At 32.3% G+C, this 18,427-nt stretch overlaps 1 protein-coding gene across 1 annotated transcript in view; it reads left to right on the top strand.

The window, feature by feature from the left end:
- Fbxo8 (F-box protein 8) overlaps positions 1-16,798 on the top strand; it is a 50,993-nt gene extending 34,195 nt beyond the window's left edge. The window contains exons 4-6 of the mRNA XM_047549487.1: positions 5,992-6,110; positions 8,368-8,564; positions 10,026-16,798. Of these exons, the coding sequence (XP_047405443.1) occupies positions 5,992-6,110; positions 8,368-8,564; positions 10,026-10,213 (504 nt within the window). The 3' untranslated portion in view covers positions 10,214-16,798. The remainder of the gene's footprint in view (positions 1-5,991; positions 6,111-8,367; positions 8,565-10,025) is intronic.
- Positions 16,799-18,427: the final 1,629 nt, after the last annotated feature.

Here is an 18,427-nt window from a genome sequence, read left to right as displayed (position 1 = left end):
CTGCCTCTATTCCCTGTCCTCCTGACTTAGAAAGCATTTTGTACTCTAATGGTATTTTTCTGTCTTTTCCCCTGCTTCCATTTATCTGTGTTGCCACTCCTGCAGACAAATAGTTTTCCTGCTTTTTCTTCCTCATTGACTTTTTTTTGTATTCTGACATGCATAGGTCAAAATTATTTTGAAAAATATTCACTTTCTCTTTTTGCCTGTTAATTTTATCACTTATCTTTTCCTTTTGTACTAATAAATTTTTAAAGCAAGTGGACTTTACTCAGTTTCTTTATCTTGATCTCATTCTTTAGCTTTCTACTTAGACTTGAACCTCCACTACTGGATGGAAAGAGACTTGTTGAAAGTCACTACTTTCTTTTCTTCCGTTCACCAAATCCAGTAACCTCTATTCCCATGTTTGTCTCCCATATTTGAGCTATCCAAAGGAAAAGGTAAGTTAGCTGTTTCTTCTGCTAGGCACTTCAGAATCTTCACATTAGCTATCCAAGATTTTTACTGATTAGGAAGCTGAGACTCAGAAAGATTGAGTAAATTATTTATGTCACATCATCATTTACTGGCAGAGCCATGTTTGATACCTCTTCTGAAAATTATGCTCTTTCAACTCTACTATGTAGCTATATTTACTCCCTTTTTTAAAATCTCAAAGACTCTTGGCCTCTAGGACCTTATTCTACCCTTTTCCTCTTTTTTACCACCTCCCCTGCTGATCCTTCTTAATCAAGATCCTTAATCGATATCTCTAATCCTCACTTCTTTCTCTACATCCTATTACATTGCCAACTGCGTATTATGCCTTTCTGGTTTTATCTATCATCACCTCCAATTCAACCTAAGACCAAATTTATCAGTTTTCTTCAAATCGACACCTTCTGTAATTTCTGTTTTTTTCCTTCTCCCTATAAGTCTTTTTTTTTTTTTTTTTGTCAAACAATTCCCTCTTCATCAAGCTAGAAATATCAGTTATCGTTTGTTCTTCATTATTGTCTGTCCAGCATATTTGTCAAGTACATGCACCTCTTTTCATTTATGGAATATATGGAGTTTTTAACATATATTTTTAGACCCTATTATTTCTTTCCTATTTCTACTGTTTTTCCATGCTTTCAAACAATTGTAGTAGCCCACTATCTAATTTATCTTCTGTTATTTCTTTTTATATTAGAGTGGTCCTTCCTTATCCATAGAGAATACATTACAAGACTCACAGCGGATGCCTGAAACAATGGATAGTCCTGAGCCTGCATATACTGTTTTCTCCAGTGCATACATACTTACGATAGTTTTACCTACTAGTTAGGCACAGTAAGATATTAAGAAAAATAATAGAACATTTATAGCAATATATTGCAAAAAAAAAAAAAAAGTATGTGACTGTGCCCTCTGGCCCAACATATTCTATTGTACTTTCTCCTTTTCACTTGAAGGAAGCACTTTATGGTTTCTCTTTGACTTATCTGAGTTGTTGGCATTATTTCTCCTGGTCTTTGTAGTCATTTTTAATAACACAGGTTATTAGAAACAAGCACTATGATACCATGATAGTAGATCTTATCTGACAGCCAAGATAGCTACTAAGTGCCATATACAGTGAGTATATGAAGCAGGTGGGATGGAGCCAGGACAGCAGGAGATTTCATCATGCTACTCAGAATGGTGCACAGTTTAAAACTTATGAATTGTTTACTCCATAATTTTGCATGTAATATTTTCAGACTACAGATGACTGGGTAACTAAATGAACAGAAAGCAAAACCACAAATAAAAACTACTGTATTGTCAAATTTATGTTGTAGGTTATTGCTTCATCATGTTAAAAATCCTTCAGGGACTTCCAGTTACATATGGATATGGAATAAAAATCTTACCCTAAAATTCAGCACTATTTATGCTATAGTCCAGTTCCAGATTTATTCTCAAACTCAAGATATTTCCCCTTGTCCTGAAAATAGACTTAGTTTTATGTTATATTGCTTTTGCTCACATAATACAATTTTAACGGAAGTTTTTCTCCAGTGTTGCCCTCATTCAGAGCTATCTGAACTCTTATCTTTCCTTCAGACCTATCCAAATGTCCCATCTTGTTGTGATTTTTCCTTTTATTGAACTATTGAAATTGTTATTTTTCATACCCATTCATTTAGGGCATGCCTTTTATCATCAATTTGTCACATTGTATATTCAAGTTATTTGTGTACCTGTCTCATCACCACAAAATTTAAATTTTCCTGGGGCAAAATTCTGTCTTACACTACTCAGTGTCTGTCACTGAATACCACATACTTAATACCAATGTTTAACATAATTTTAAATGGACATATGGGCCATTTTAATATATGAATTTTGATTTGTTTTAGAAAAACTTAATACTGCTAAACATGTGTGCACACACATGCACACATATGTAAATATGCACATACATGTAAATATACAGATCTATTATATAAACTAGTCTGGGCATTCATATTTATATCAATATAAAGTTAATGGACACTTTTGAAAAAGATTAAATAATTAAGAAATTTAAGATTTATAGCACTAATATTATTTACCAACTTGTCATTTTTCCAAAGAAATATGAGGCCTAATGTCTACTTTCATAACAGGAATTTTGTTTATCCTATTGTAACTTTCCTTTAGAACTCTTTCAAGTAGCATCTATTTGGGTCAATAGTTTCCTTTCAGCTGATGTGTGCTTATCTTTATACTAAGGAGCCAGCCAAATCTTGACACTATCACGATTTATCTCACAGTTATCTTATGGACATATTTTAAAATCTTCCCTGCATGGAAAAAAAAACTACACTGTGACTGCAACAATTTAAATAATTCTAAAAGTTGAACAGAATAGAATTTCCATAATGGAATTAAAATTTATAAACAATGAAAACAATTTGTAAACAATGAAATTAAATAGTAATAGGTTTGAAGTTTAAGTTTATTTTGAAAATACAAAAGAAAAAAATAGATTTAAGCAAATAACAAACTATTGGCTTTTGAACAACTCAGCTGTAATTGTAAGCATGCCTTTCTAATGAGATGCTAAAGGCCTGCCTGTAACTGACACTTGCTGACTATCCTCCTATACTCATTTAGAATAGGGAGTCCTATCTTGCAGTCCTTAGATGGACTTCAGGTGTTTAATTTCTATTTAAAAATTGCATAGGAAAGCTGTGGGGTAACTCGGTGTTAGAGTGCTTGCCTAGCATATGAGAGGTCCTGGGTTTGATCCCCAACTCTGAAAAAAAAATTTTAAATGCTGTTTTATTCTGATATCTTAAAAGTCATTATTTTTTCTTCTTTTCTAACTGTTTCCATCTTTGGTTTAATACCTCTACATTCCTTGACCCTTCTTACATCACATGAATTTTACACCCTGATTTCCCCATTCTCATAAGTTCTAATTTGTCAGTATGCCTCATAAAATGTAACTTTCAAGATTGGACACTTTTTTTAGTGAATCATGTAATCAGATAGACTATAACAAGCTGCAACCTTCCTTTTACTGCAAACTGTCTTTGTATATGTATTAATACAGACTAATATGAGTGTTCATGATTTCTTATGACTATGAGAGACCACAAAGACAAATTAGTGTGTTCACATGCATGTGCACACACACACACATAGCTCAGAGTTCTAGTTGCTAGTGTGCTGTGTGTTCTAGAGATCTTTCTGTACCATTCTTCTAAAAATTTGTTAAAAACTAAAAAAAACTAATTGAACAAATATAACATCCTTCAGCAGATATCATGTTCATATATATTTGTGTATTTTACTATTACATAACAAGGAGTTCAGTTGATTGCCAGCTTGCTTATTCAAGACAATTATAATCTAGTTTGTTTGTCCTAATGTTCACCTTGAGAGTGCTTCCTCTTCGGGAAATCTCAGGCTTGAAACTGACACCTCCTTTCCTCATAAGCCCAATAGAGTTGGCTTATTTCAGGCTGTACGTTTCTAGTTTTCAGGTTTGGATTTAAAACTCTTTGTGTATGTGCTTACTCCTATACATTTGATTAATTTTGGAGAACTCTGGTTAGATTAGATATTTAATTTTCAAACCATATGTTCCATAAAAAAGGAAATAACTAGCAGTATATTTTTATGATGATTACATGAAGCAAATACTAAGGTTACTTTATAACTAAATAGCATCAAATGATATTAAAATGACATATATCATATCATTACAGAATTATACCCCACTTAATGAACTTTATTAGTATATTTATAAATAAATGAGAATTAATTTTACATCTCTTAAATAATGATTTGGGTATGAATAAAGACTCTTAAGTAATACCTAATTGACATTCCTTTGTCTTTAAATCACTTCAATTAAAATTAAACACGGAAATGATTTGAAAGTAGTTATTCTTTTACACAGAGGAATATTGGAAACAAACTTGACTCAACTTTTGCTAAGCAGATTGATTAAACATACAGTCAACTCTCGATTATTCAAATTAATGGAGGAAAGGATGGAACAAGCATTGTAAGTTCTCTCATTCCTGCCTCCTCATTCCAGATAAAATTTGACTTTCTGTCTTGATCATATGACATTTTCTAGCCCTTGTATCCAGGACTCAGTGAAATATGACTTACAATTGAGTTAACCTGAAAGCTTCATGTTATTACACTCTGCTCTTTTTTATGTAGATTCTTAAATCAGGGCCTTGGCATTGCATTTATACTATTAAGATTCACAAGAAAAGTTGGTAACATAGCTATTAAGGTATTATTCTGAAGGATCATAAAATTTAGTTTTATATAAAAAGTCTTATCTTAGAATTACAGTTTACAGATAATTATAACCTTTCAAAAGCATTACCTCATGGTACCAAATTGCTTTTAAAATATGTCAATATAAAAATTTTATGAGAAAGCTTTTGTCTTTGAGTATTTTATAGAAATTATTCCAACCTTTTAAATTCTAATGCATGCAGTATTTCTGCATACTGTATGTTTGTAAAATGTAAAAATGCTGAAGGAATTTATGTGTGAAAACAGTATGTTTTGTGTATGTAATACATCATCTTCTCTACCAATTAACTGCACACATAGTGCTAGTATCCAGACATAAGCATTCATAGAAATGCATGGCTCTGGATAACTACAAGTTGAAATAAACACACCTGCATTTTATTTCAATACTGCACATTCAAATCCACCTAAGACATTTATTTGAATGTGACCTCCATATATGTGAGAAAACAGTGATTTCAGCATTTGATTTTTTGTATTTTTTGTTGATGTTTTGTTGTTGGTGGTTTAAATCTGAAGTAGATGCAAATTATGGGTAATGCTTCTCTGGAAAACTTTGCATGCAGAGAAAAGGAAATTCAAAGATAAATCCTGTGAAAACTTTGACATTGTTTTTGCCTCAATGTGCACTGTAGCTAAATTCTTGTAAAATGTAATGATACTTAAAACCAAAGTAGTAAAACCCATGAACCAGACTGAAACATGGCCTGCTTTACTTAAAGTTCAATATTTAATTATTTTTCTTTCCAGAATAAAAATTGTTAATCCTTAATTTTGAGAATATTATTTTTTCTCAAGAAACTGTTTTCCTTGAAAATGGCCTGAGTTTTAAGAAATCATGTTTTCTATTAGGCAGGGGAAGTATTAGTTTCAAGTCTTATTTTATAGTCTATATAGTGGTTTCTTTCACATGCTGTCCCAGATTAGGCCGTATTTCTGTATTGTTAGTTTTACCTGACATGAGCCAGAAAATTAAATTAGTATTTCTTTAGGAATCTTAACTTTGAATTTCCTACTTTTCGTTGCATGTAAACTATCAGTCACAAATAATAGTTTCAGTTCAGGTTCTAGCTTGTATATTGCATGATAAAGCTATAGAAAGTCTAGTAATGCTGGGAAAAAAATTGAAGCTATGGTTCTGTTATTGCCTAATTGTTAAAATTTATAAATAAAGGGTGATTTTATTTATGTAGACTTGTCTTTCTGCCTTAGGGAGTGAACTACTTTATGTCCAAGGGTATCCTAGATGATTCACCAAAGGAAATAGCAAAGTTTATCTTCTGTACAAGAACACTGAACTGGAAAAAGCTGAGAATATATCTTGATGAAAGGTAAAAAAAAAAAAAAAAAAAGTTTTAGTTTTCATCAGAAATGAGTTGTGATACTTTTGATTAATTTTTACTTTAAAAATTACACTACATAACAGTCAACTAGTTGCAAATTGAGTAATGATGGGACAAGATGACTATATCTTATAATCCTTTGTTTTGTGAGTTTTAACTTGGTAATGAAGAAGTTGCCATTATAAAAGTAAAATAAGTCCATGTACACAAAGTGATCGCCCAACATTTTTCTAATAACAAACCAAAATCAAATATTTCTGTGGAAGTTGCTGCCCTTTTTCCTAATAACTAGCTATAATCTTAAGTGTTTAATAAGTAAACGAAAGTTCTGAATTCTTAAAATGTTCATATAAAAATCTATTATGAAAACAAATTATCAAAACCTAGAAATATAAGAATATATATATGTATAGCAATACTACACAGAAATACCATGTGCCTGTTTGAAAATTCTGAAAATATGACATTTAGTAGTGGTTTTACACACATTGAGATAATGACTACTATGCTATTCTGATTTAATAGTCACTTACTTATACTCCATTATTCTAGTTAATGATGGACATTAAAAAAATTGGAGCCCGGCATGGTGGCACACACCTGTAATCCCAGTGGCTCTGGAGGCTGAGGCAGAAGGATTGCAGGTTTAAAGCCAACTTCAGCAATTTAGCAAGGCTATAAGCAACCTAGTGAGACCCTGTCTCAAAATAAAAAATAAAAAGGGCTGGGGATGTGGCTCAGTAGCTAAGTGCCCCTGGGTTCAGTCCCTAATACAAAAAAATTTAAAAAATAAATAAATAAATAAGGGACATTTTGATGCCACACAAACTATCATTTTAAAAATTATAGATCTGATACTAAACTAATAAATGGCACAAAAATGCTTGCCTTTCCTTATAATTTTCAACCTTTTTATTTCTCAGGATTTTTCAATACCAATTTGTAAATCTTCACTTTGTTCTGAAAACTTTGCTAAAGAGTAGGGTGCATAGTCACTACAAGAAGTCTCATATGTAAAAATATTCTCATTGACTCTTCTTGTCTTTAAATGCTAGGCTCTTGGAATTGGCAGTTTTCAGTAAAGAAACAAATCTTTCCATAAATATTTCATGTTTTGCTAATCTTATAATCTCTGTCACAGATACTTGTAACTCTGCAATTGTGTTGTGAAAACAGACATACACAATCTGTAAACAAAGTACTGTGATTGTGTTCTAATATAGGTATTTACAAAAACAGGCAGTGGGCCAGATTTTGCTCAGGGTCTATAGTTTGCCTTCTCCTGCCATAAGCAGTTGGTACAAGTTGAAGGTTATGATCACAATCGTTGTTGAGTTTAGTAAGAATTGCAGAATATTATAATAAAGTGAGACTAGATATTAGAATGCTGTTGATTAAATATATATAATATACATATTCAAATATTTATATAATTATAAATAACCTGAATGTGATATGAATAGGATATACACAGTAGGATTGAAGGTGGATACATCAGTAGGATTGTAATGGTTGCTGTGACACCATGAAAAACAGTGAGGTGAATCTATGTGTGAAGTTAGAGAAAGCTGTTAACAATATATCATGTGAAAAAAGCAAAAGTAAATTCTAAGCAATATATAGAATATGTAGGCATTTTTAAAACTCTACGTAGTTTTTACCTCTGAAGGTGTAGCTTGGTATGGTAGGTGAAAATTGTCGTTACTTTCATAATTTAAAAAATAAAGACTCAGCCAAGAAGACACTTCAAAAGAAACAACCCTGTTTTAATTTTGCAAAATTTTCTTTATTACTCCGGGTACTTTCTTTTGTTTTGTTGTAACCTAGTCATGAAAGAGTTCAAAATTGTTTAACTTCTTAGATAATCATACTTAATTTTTTTAAGTTTAAGAATAATATATACTTTTGAGCCAGGTATGGTGGTAATCCATCCCTACTGCTCAGACAGCTAAGGAAGTAGGATTGCAAGTTCAAAGCCAGCCTCAGCAATTTAGTGAGGTTCTAAGCAAGTTAGTGAGACCCTGTCTCAAAATAAAAAAATAAAAAAGATCTGGGGATGGGTCAGTGGTTAAGTGCCTCTGGATTCATTAAAAAAGAAGAAGAGAAGGAGAAAGAAGAATATACACTTTTGTAGTATTAACTGATTGAGTAATAATCCATTATTTTTATCCAAAAAATTACTATTTTTATTACTATCGTTTTTTAATAAAGTTAACTAAAGCTGTACCTCTTTTTGTTTCTATAGGAGAGATGTCTTGGATGACCTTGTAACATTGCATAATTTTAGAAATCAGTTCTTGCCAAATGCACTGAGAGAATTTTTTCGTCATATCCATGCCCCTGAAGAGCGTGGAGAATATCTTGAAACTCTTATTACAAAGTTCTCACATAGGTTCTGTGCTTGTAATCCTGATTTAATGCGAGAACTTGGCCTTAGTCCTGGTAAGAATATATATAGTACATTATTTCCTCCCTTCTCCCCTCACTTCCAGGTAAAAACAGTCTAATATGAGACATTTTTCTTGCTGTGGGGAAAAATGCCTCCATTAATTAAAAATGCTTGTTTTACTGTTTTAGCAGTGACTACATGTATGGCATATATCATTTATGTGAAGACAGAAAGACTATAGTTGGTCATAGCTATCATTTATATATAGTAAATTTATTGATTTAGGAAGAAAGTTAGATGTAGCTACATATATTCTTTAAAATTATTCTTATTTGAGTGTTGGAAGTTTTACTAGTGTAATTAAAAACTTGAGAAATTATTTTAAAGCTTTTAAAAATCCACACACTACATAGGTAACATTTTTCTACTAAAATTTGTTTTTAATACAATTAGTGTTCATTGTGTTTTGTGAGTACATGCGCATGTGATACAACCTTAGTCTCCTATGATCTTTTCATTCAATATAGCTTTGTCTTTTCATATCAAAAATTATTTTGATTATCTTATTAAGCAGAGATTATGGAACATTTACTTACATGAAATTTGCTGAACATGCTTTATAAGACATAATGTTTCAGTTGACTGTAGGATTCTGAAATAAACACCACAGTAGACCAACTATCATTTGTTACTATTGTAATATTAAACATCAAGTATTGATCTGAGTTTATATAAGAAAGAAAATTATTTTGTTGCATAGTGCTCTGGTATGGGATTTTTTTCCCTAAACATTTACTTTTGAAATTAATAGGTAAATTTCATAGACTTTTGAACTACATCTCTCCAAATGAGAATATTAATTTAACAATTTTATAAATTGTTAACATTTTATTTTTAGTGGCAAGTAATGCATTCTCTTGTCATTAAAATGCTTTCATATTAAACTAGGTTTTTGTAAAGCACTCTGTAAATAAATATGTTCCTTTTTTAAAGGACAGGAGAATATGCTAATGGTGTAAATTTTAATGGGTAGTTGGATATAAATATCACATTTGAAAGCAAAAATGAAAATAAAGTTAATTCTGAAATTCTTATATCTAGAATGAGTGTTTTAACTATTAACTCATAAGCTATTCTAAAATTCTTCTGAATTGAAGAAAATACTCAATGAGGGCCAGAATTGTAGCTCAGTACTACAGCACTTGCCTAGCATGTATGAGGCCCTGGGTTCAGTCGGGTTGCGGGGCAGGGAGGAAGGGAGGAAATGCTTACTGAATTTGCATTCAGAATGGAGGACAACGGTCCCAGTTTGTCCAGTCCTGAGGAGTTTCCCAGGACTTTTAGTGCTGAACTGGAAAAAGGGAAAAACTAGGCAAACTGGGATGAGCTGGTCATCCTGTTTAGTTGGGTTTTCATCTTGAGCCTTTGAAATTATGAACATTTGTCCTTATGTAAAACCTTTGGGATATTTTTTAAACTATCAAATAATTCCAAATGTTTCTTTTTCCTTACAGATGCTGTCTATGTACTGTGCTACTCTTTGATTCTACTTTCCATTGACCTCACTAGCCCTCATGTGAAGAATAAGATGTCAAAAAGAGAATTTATTAGAAATACCCGTCGTGCTGCTCAAAATATTAGTGAAGATTTTGTAGGGCACCTTTATGACAACATCTACCTTATTGGCCATGTGGCTGCATAAAAGCACAATTACTAGGACTTCAACTTTCTACTTCAGACTAAAAGCTACCCAAGGACTTATTTAGCAAATATGGGGGTTTCATCAGTGCTGGCCCTTCTAGCCTCTGTATACAATCAAGCTTGAGTATACAACCTCTTTTTCTTTCACTATTTTATTTTTTAGTAATTTTCTTGGAGAACTAAGTAATTAAGATTTTTCTTAATTTTGCTTATCATGGTTTGCACAAAGCACAGCCATTGTCTGACTCAACTGTTGAAAATATGTTAAACTGACATACATTATACTCTATAAGATGGTGTATTTGTGCATTAGATTTGCCTGAAAAACTTTATTCATTTACATTCTTTTTTTAAGATTCCATGTAATGTGTACATATTGAAAGAGATTTATAATCATAATTATTTTATTGTAAAGATTTTAACTAAAGTTTTTTTTCCTTTTCTCTCAAACTGGTTCTGAAATTTATTTGGTTCTGATCTGAGAATATTGTTGTCTTTGTAAAAGTAGGATCTGGCTTCAGATGGAAACCAATACCAGCTTTCCTTGTCTTTGAACTTTCAAGAGTGTTGATTTGTTACTATATTACTATGCAAAACTGGCACTTATTTGTATAATATAAATTTATCATTTGATTTTTCATTTTTAAAACTTTTGAGTTAGTCAATTCTCAGTAAGTCCTTTAAACCACTTAGAATTTAAAAATGTCTGAACTTAACATCTACACTTACCAGAACAGAATAAAATATTAGAACTCTGATAAATCTTTGCTTGCTTATAGCTGAACTAGTCAAACTTGACTGTTTTCATAATATTGATAATCTCTGTTCAGAATTCAGTAAGAAAGGGATATTGTGAATGATAGTCTTTGTTCATTAACTCAGTCAGTGTTCATCAAGGGACTTCCATGTGCTAAGTACTGTGCTAGGTATTAGTGATACCTAGGCATGAGTTCTGAATTCACAGGTGTTACATGATTGGATAAATCCTACGAAATGGAGAGCAAATGTATTCAGTGCATCTTAATAATTATTTAATGATTAAAATACACAGCATTGGATTGATAGAGAACATTGTATTTACATAGTAAGATAAACAACAAAAGGTTTGGAGTGACACAGAATGTGATGGTAGAGCTGCTAGCTTGAGGAAGGGGAGTGGGAGTGGAGACTTCATACTGGAGGTGTAGAATCCTGGCTTCCTTTCGGATCTGACCCTGAATCCATAGAGATTGTTAATATTACAGCTGCAGTGGTGTACTGTAGGTTTTTCACAGACAAAATATAAGGTAATCAAATCATTTTTAATGCCAGAGGGAATTCTAAACTAATAGGAAACAGTTTCTAAATTCTGAATCAATATTTAAGTAATATTCACATGTACATAATTTTGAATTCCATAACAAAATAATTCTAATTTGTAAAGTTCAGACTAATTTATTAAGCTTCAAAAGACAAAGAGCAGTGGTAACGTATTTTCTTTTGTTCATGTATTCCAGTGGCACATAGACTTCTGTGTCTACTCCTCTTTTTTCTATTCCTCTCGATTGCTGTCTTTTTAAATTTCAGTATCTCTTTTTTTTTTAATAGCCCCCACTTCCCAATTTTTTCTCTTTTATCAGTCTTATTTTTCTATTACTATGATCCGATTATTAAAGTGGATTGGCAATATCTTTTTTTTCCCAACATTTTCTTATGGAAATTTTCAAGCATATAGAAACATTGACATATTTTACAGAGAATGCCTATACATACCACATGGATTCTACAATTAAAATTTTACTGTATTTATTTTATCACATATTTATCCCTCCCTCTTTCCCTCAATGAATCCATTTTATTAGTTTGGTACAGGTTAAAATAAGTTTCAAACATCAATACACTTCTTTCCTAAAGACTTAAACTTGCATATCTTTAATTAAAAGTCTATTTTTTTAGTTTTCTTCCTTTGAGATAAAACTTACATTCAGCAACAGAACTCTTCTGCGTACTAATCAATGAATCTTCACATAGACATGTATCTGTGCAAGCCAAACCAGCGTGACTATAGAGACCCATTTATGCCGTCCTCCCATCCACTCTTATTCTTGTCATATATTACATACAGTATATGTTACATGTTGTAATTTGCCTTGAACAAGCATATACACTTTAAATAAATTAGGAAAAAATTCTCTTTCATACTTACCCAGGTTATCATTTCTGATATTCTTATCTGATGATCCAAGTTTTCTTGCAGTATTGCTCCTTTCAAAATGAAAAAACGATTTCTATTTCAGTTCATGTCTGCTAAAAATGTCTGTTTTCCTTTGTGAAGAATTTTTTACTGAATATTTCTGAGTTGACATTTTTCCCCTATAATGATATTATTTCACTATTTCCTGACTTCTTATTTCTGATGAGAAGGCAGTAGTGTTCGAATTGTTTTCCCCATGTTTGATGTCATTTCTCTCTGAGTGTTTTATTTCATCCAATATTTTTTAATCTCATATAGTCTCAGGTTTTTTTAGACTTGATTTTTTTTCTAATCTTGTTTTCCTCATTTAGGTTTTTTTCTCTTGATCTGTATTCCAGTTTACTAACTCTTACATAATCATTCTCCTTTTAGGCCTCCAATAAATATTTTTTAAATTGCTGCATTTTTTAATTCTAGAAATTTCCTTTAGCTTTTATAACTTATATCTCAATGCCAAGATTTCTTATCTTTTTAGTTTATTACAAGCACATTTTCCCTTACATTCTTAAGCATAGTTAGAAAAGCTGCTTTAAAATATTTGTCTGCTCATCCTAATATCCTGGAGCATATCAGTGTTGATCTTTGGTTTTCTTTTCTTTTGAGAATGGGTTACATTTTCCTGTTTCTTCATATGCTGAGTAACTTAGACTGTGTTCTGGACATGGTGAATAAGATGTAATAGAAGCCCTGGATTCCTATATGTTTCTCCAGATACTTTTTTCCGCCCCCAAACAGGCAGTTAACCTGACTAAACTTCCAACTATAATCTCTGGCTCCCCTGTAGTTGATGGCAGCTCAAATTTCAGTTCAGTTCTTTCATTAGGCAGCTCTACTTTGAGTCGTTTCTATGTGTGCATGCTTCAGAGACCACCAGAATTGGGGGCAAGGTCCATACACAGGATTTGAGACTCTCATTGGTTCTTTCCTTGCCAGGCTTTCCCTCTGCATTTTCCAGTAGCAGCCATGACCCCGAACTCTAACCTGTAGTTCTTCACATCAACAAAACAATGGGTTCCACATGATGCAAAGTGGGGACTGCCTTTGGGCTAATGATCAGAATGGGAAGTTTATTCAATGCCATGTTCTCTACTACCCAAAATTTTGTAGGATCAGCTTGTTTTGGGTTGCTTTCTACTACTTTTGAGTCACTGATTTTTCTTTATAGCCCAGAGTTTGTAGTTTTATCTGTTGGAAGGTTGAAAGAGCTACTTGACTATCACTTAAAGTGAAACCCTCTCTAATTGAGTAGTATTCTTTTTATGATTACTGATTAGGGATTTATTCCTCATTATTTTTAAAAATAGGTGATTAGAAATTTTTAACATGTTCCATCTTTGAAGACCCTTAATAATAAACACTACATTAGTCATTCAGTGTTTCCCTGTAGGGGTTCTATTGGTTTTGAGGGAAGGTTAGTCGTCATCATGGGATGAATTTTTGTATTGTATGTAATGTCACATACAGTACAGTGCATAACCATGCTTGGATCTTGCTACTAGATGCCAGTAGCCTCTCCCAGTCATTATATACAAATAATGTTTCCATATATTCAGATGTCTGCTGGGGAAGCAAATTACCTATAATGAGAATTGCATCGTCTTTCAGATTTAACAATTACATCTTTCTAAAACACAAATCTTGATGACACTTCAAAGTCCTCTTTTGCCCTAAAAATAGCTAAGTATAACCTCCTTAGCATGGTATTTAAGACCTTTCGCAATCTGACCTCAGCTTATCTTTAAAGCTTCATTTCTAATAACATTCCTCAACTATGGTCTGATTTTTCTTTGCCTTTTATAAGCTCTCTTTCTCTGATACCTTTTTCTTGCCTGTATATCTAATGTTCCTCTACTAATCATCTGAGAGTCACCTCAAATGTAATTTCTTTTTCAAAACTCTCAAACTGTTAGACACACCGCTAGTGTTAATCACTTCTTCCTCTGTACACTGTGACACTCCGTACATATCTTTTTTATAATAGTTATACTATTATTATCTATATGTCCAACTTTTTTGTTAAACATGATCTTAAGATTGGACTGCTCCCAACCAGCCAGGTTCTGTTTCAAGTTCTGAATTAGGGAAGTGGCAGAGGATGTAAAGAGAAGTGATAAATTTGGAAATTGATAGGATTTGGTGATTTTGGAAAAAGATTTCTAATCTGAGTGCCTGGTTGTTCTGTTATAAAAGGTAGCTACTAGGAAAAGCAACAGGTGGAGTAAAATGTAAAGAATTTTCCCTATTTTTGCATATTTTGAACTTCAATGAATGAATAGAGTTTTCATTGACTGTAGCCAGAAATAGGACTAGAGTTAAAAGTAAAGGGAGGGCCGGAGTCGTAGCTCAGTGGTAGAGCACTGGGTTCAATCCTCAGCACTATATAATAAAATTAAGTAAATAAAATAAAGGTATTGCATCCATCTACAACTAAAAAAAAATTTTTTTTTAAGTAAATGGAACTGGATGTGTAAGTTGGAGTACACATCAATATTTAAAGCATTTTGAGTGATGCATGGAAAAGCTAACATTTCTTAGAAGTATAAGAATAAAGAAATAATTGGAAAATATATTATTTTAGGTTTTGGTAGAGAAAAAAGAAGAGTCAGAAAAGAGGGTTCATCAAACCTTTAGAAACACTAGAGAAGAATAGTATCCCAATGACTAAAGAAGGAAATTGTCAAGAAGGGTGCTGAATTTTATTGCAGCCCAAGGAAGTTTTTTCTCATCTACACTCAACCTTCTTGAGTCTACCTTTCCACCTGGGACTGAGTTCTTTGAGGCTAGAAAATCACCATACTGCTAATGGCTTTTATATGGTTGTTAGCAAATATTCCCTTACCCGAGATGTAATCTGAGCTCTGCTGAAACCCACAAGAGTGCTTAGGCCTGTCTACACCTCCCTTCCCCAATAAGGGTTGTGTTGTTTCAAGCCCAGAATGCACTATGCCAGTAGGGTACTTCTTGTGAATCCTTCCCACACAGTCACCGGCTATGTTTTCTAAGATACAGATCATGTTGTGAAAGAGAAAAGGAAAGAAGGGGAAACGAAGGAAGGAGAAAGAGGAGAAAGGGGAAGGAAAGGCTGAAAAACAAAGAAGGAAAAGGAGAAGGGTAAAGGAGAAAAGAGAGAAGGAGAGGGCAGAGAAGAAAAGAAGAAACTACTTAAATCTTTTAGAGCCTCCTCCAAATTTGTCATCAGCATGATTTTTCCTGAGTCTGTTCTGGTGAATCTAACATTCTGATTGTAATGAATGCTCTATTTTCATCTTTCACTCCGCTTTCTGGGAAACTGTTAAATGCTCCTTCATGTTTACCTGTTGAAATGTTATTCATCCTTCAACATTCTCAAATTCTGTTCCCTCCAGGACAACTTTTCTCAGTCCTTGCAGATGGAAATTTAATTCTTCTTATGTCTCATTCAGTTCTTAACATAGATGTTTCCCAAAAGCAGTTTCTTGAATTATTTTAGCTCTGGTTCAGTTACTATATAAGTATATAGAAAGAGCTTTACTGGTTTCATTTTTACAAAACACATTCAGATTTTTCAGGTGTACACAATATATAATTATTTAACTTTAAATAATTTTTAAGACAGGTTCAACCTGTGTATTTTTTGAAACAAATTCATCTCTCTAGGACTTATAAATATCTGGATAAATCACTATTGCTTTAAATTTGTCTCCCTTTTTTTAACTTCAATAATTTAAGTCTAATCTTGTTAGTTCTTTTAATTATTCTTTCCAATTTTTGGCAATATTATTAATATCAATGAATACAGAGCTAATGAAAGTCGACTTATTCAGTTGTAATATTTAAAATAACAATCTCTTTATTCTAATTGTAGCCTATTTTCTGGTGTCTAAAGTGTTCTTTGTTTTCTTAAATATTACAAATACCTATAATTTCTTTTCAAGCACTCATAAATGAATGGAGCCTCTTTTAGGAAGCAATCCTAAGGAAATAATAAAAATAGGGAAAAGGGAGTGTGTATCCCCTTCATAACATCCTTATTTTTAAAGGAAAAGAAAAAAAAGATGGAAACACGTGGAATGCCCAAAACTTGGGGCAGTTTTAAGAAATAACCAACAAATATTTGAGTATGGACTATGTACATGACACTATGCTAGGGACTGGTCAGGTAGACCAAAATACATTCTCGTGATATGTTACTGTGAAGCCATGATGTTTCTGAATAATATGGGAAACCACTTATAAATATAAAAGATATGAAATTATATGTGTATATACATATGTACATACACACATTATAATAATCATATAAACCATGAATGGAAAGAAGAGACTGGAATAAAAGATACCATATTATAATGGATTTTTTCTTATTTCTTCTTTAAAATCCTATTAAGGGTAATATGTATGTATATGTGAGAGAGAGAAAGAGCACATGAGAGTGAGCACATATACATGTGTATATATGTGCATGCTTGCATTCATGTGTGTGTGTGTGTGTATTGAACCCAGGGGCATGTTACCACTGAGCTACATCTCCAGCCCTTTTCATATTTATTATTTTGAGATCGGGTCTAGCTAAGTTGCCAAGGCTGGTCTTGAACTTATAATCCTCCAGGCTCAGCCTCCCAAGTTGCTAGGCATCACAGGCGTGTGCCACCATGCCTGGCAGGATTATTAGCTAGAACAAAGTAAATTCATTGAACTATGAATGAAATAAAGATAAATGATCTTTCTAATCCACGTGGTATAATTTCCTCTCAGAATGTTTCCATGACTTTTTATTCAAAATATGTTTTATCTTTAAAAGACACTTGGTTGATCTGTTAAATCATATCTGGACAAATGTTTTGTTTTCAAGCCTAGAAAAGTGGATTGTTTTGTTTTATTTTTGTCTAACTAAATTAAAGACCAAGAAGAGAAACATACCAAATTTTTTTCTGAGGAAATTTTTATTTGTTGAAAAAAGAAGAAAGAAGCAAAGAAAAGGCTTTATTCTTGGCATGGTTGGACAGGAGGGTTGGATTTAATTTAAAATGATTAATGAGATTTTGTCAAGCTCCTTGACTTTACCACCACTGCAGTTTGTCAGTGCAACAACCTGGGAAGCCCGGACGCCACTCTGTCGCCCAAAACCACTCTCCAGGGAAAAAATTAACTGGAAGGACTAGTGCCAGGTACACGTCAATGGCATTGTCTTTCTGGTATTGACAGTTTAAAAGTCTAAATCAGAAATATGTATGTTTAGGGACACACATACCTAAGATATTGTTTTCAGTCTCTTTGCAAGTGGTTAATCACTTTTTAAATTTTTAAGTTGTTGACATTTTCCAATGGAAAGTACTTAAGACAAAATCTTTACTAATGTCCCCCTCTCCTCCCTAATTTGTTTTAAAAATTAAAATAAACAAATAAGGAATTTTAGAATCTCAGGTTACTTTGTTGTTTTGTTTTTTTTACCTAAAGAAATGAAGCACTTGAAAAGTAAAATTTTTCACTAGGGAAAACACTTTTTAATATACCTTTTCTTCCTCATGTATTATGTTTAAAAATGATAACATTATTACCTAAAACCAAACTGCTGAATATGGCTAGTTATTAGGTAATAAATGTAATAAATATAAATTTTTGCCTCGGTATTGGTATTATATTCAATATTGGACAATTATTGTGTTTGATATTTGTATTAACCAAGTATTTTAATTAACCAAGAATTAATTAAATTAAACCCCAAATACCATTACCAATACCAAATATAATATCAATGCTGAATTACAATAACATTGTGCAAATTGTTGCTTGCATTTGTACCAATTATCAATAGCAATACAATATCAATATTTATCATTTGATTCAAATAGCTATCCAAGAAATGAAATTTTTTCCAATAAGAGCATCATAGAAAATATCTTGAGAATATGAGACACTTGACTACTTTGTAGAAAATTAGCTAACATACATTTGTCAGTTTTTATCAAAATGAAAAATGAACAAAAGTGCCTTCATGTTTAC

The sequence above is a fragment of the Sciurus carolinensis genome, chromosome 4 (assembly GCF_902686445.1).
Source record: "Sciurus carolinensis chromosome 4, mSciCar1.2, whole genome shotgun sequence".
Lineage (NCBI taxonomy): Eukaryota > Metazoa > Chordata > Mammalia > Rodentia > Sciuridae > Sciurus > Sciurus carolinensis.
This window is presented reverse-complemented; position numbering and strand designations above follow the sequence as displayed.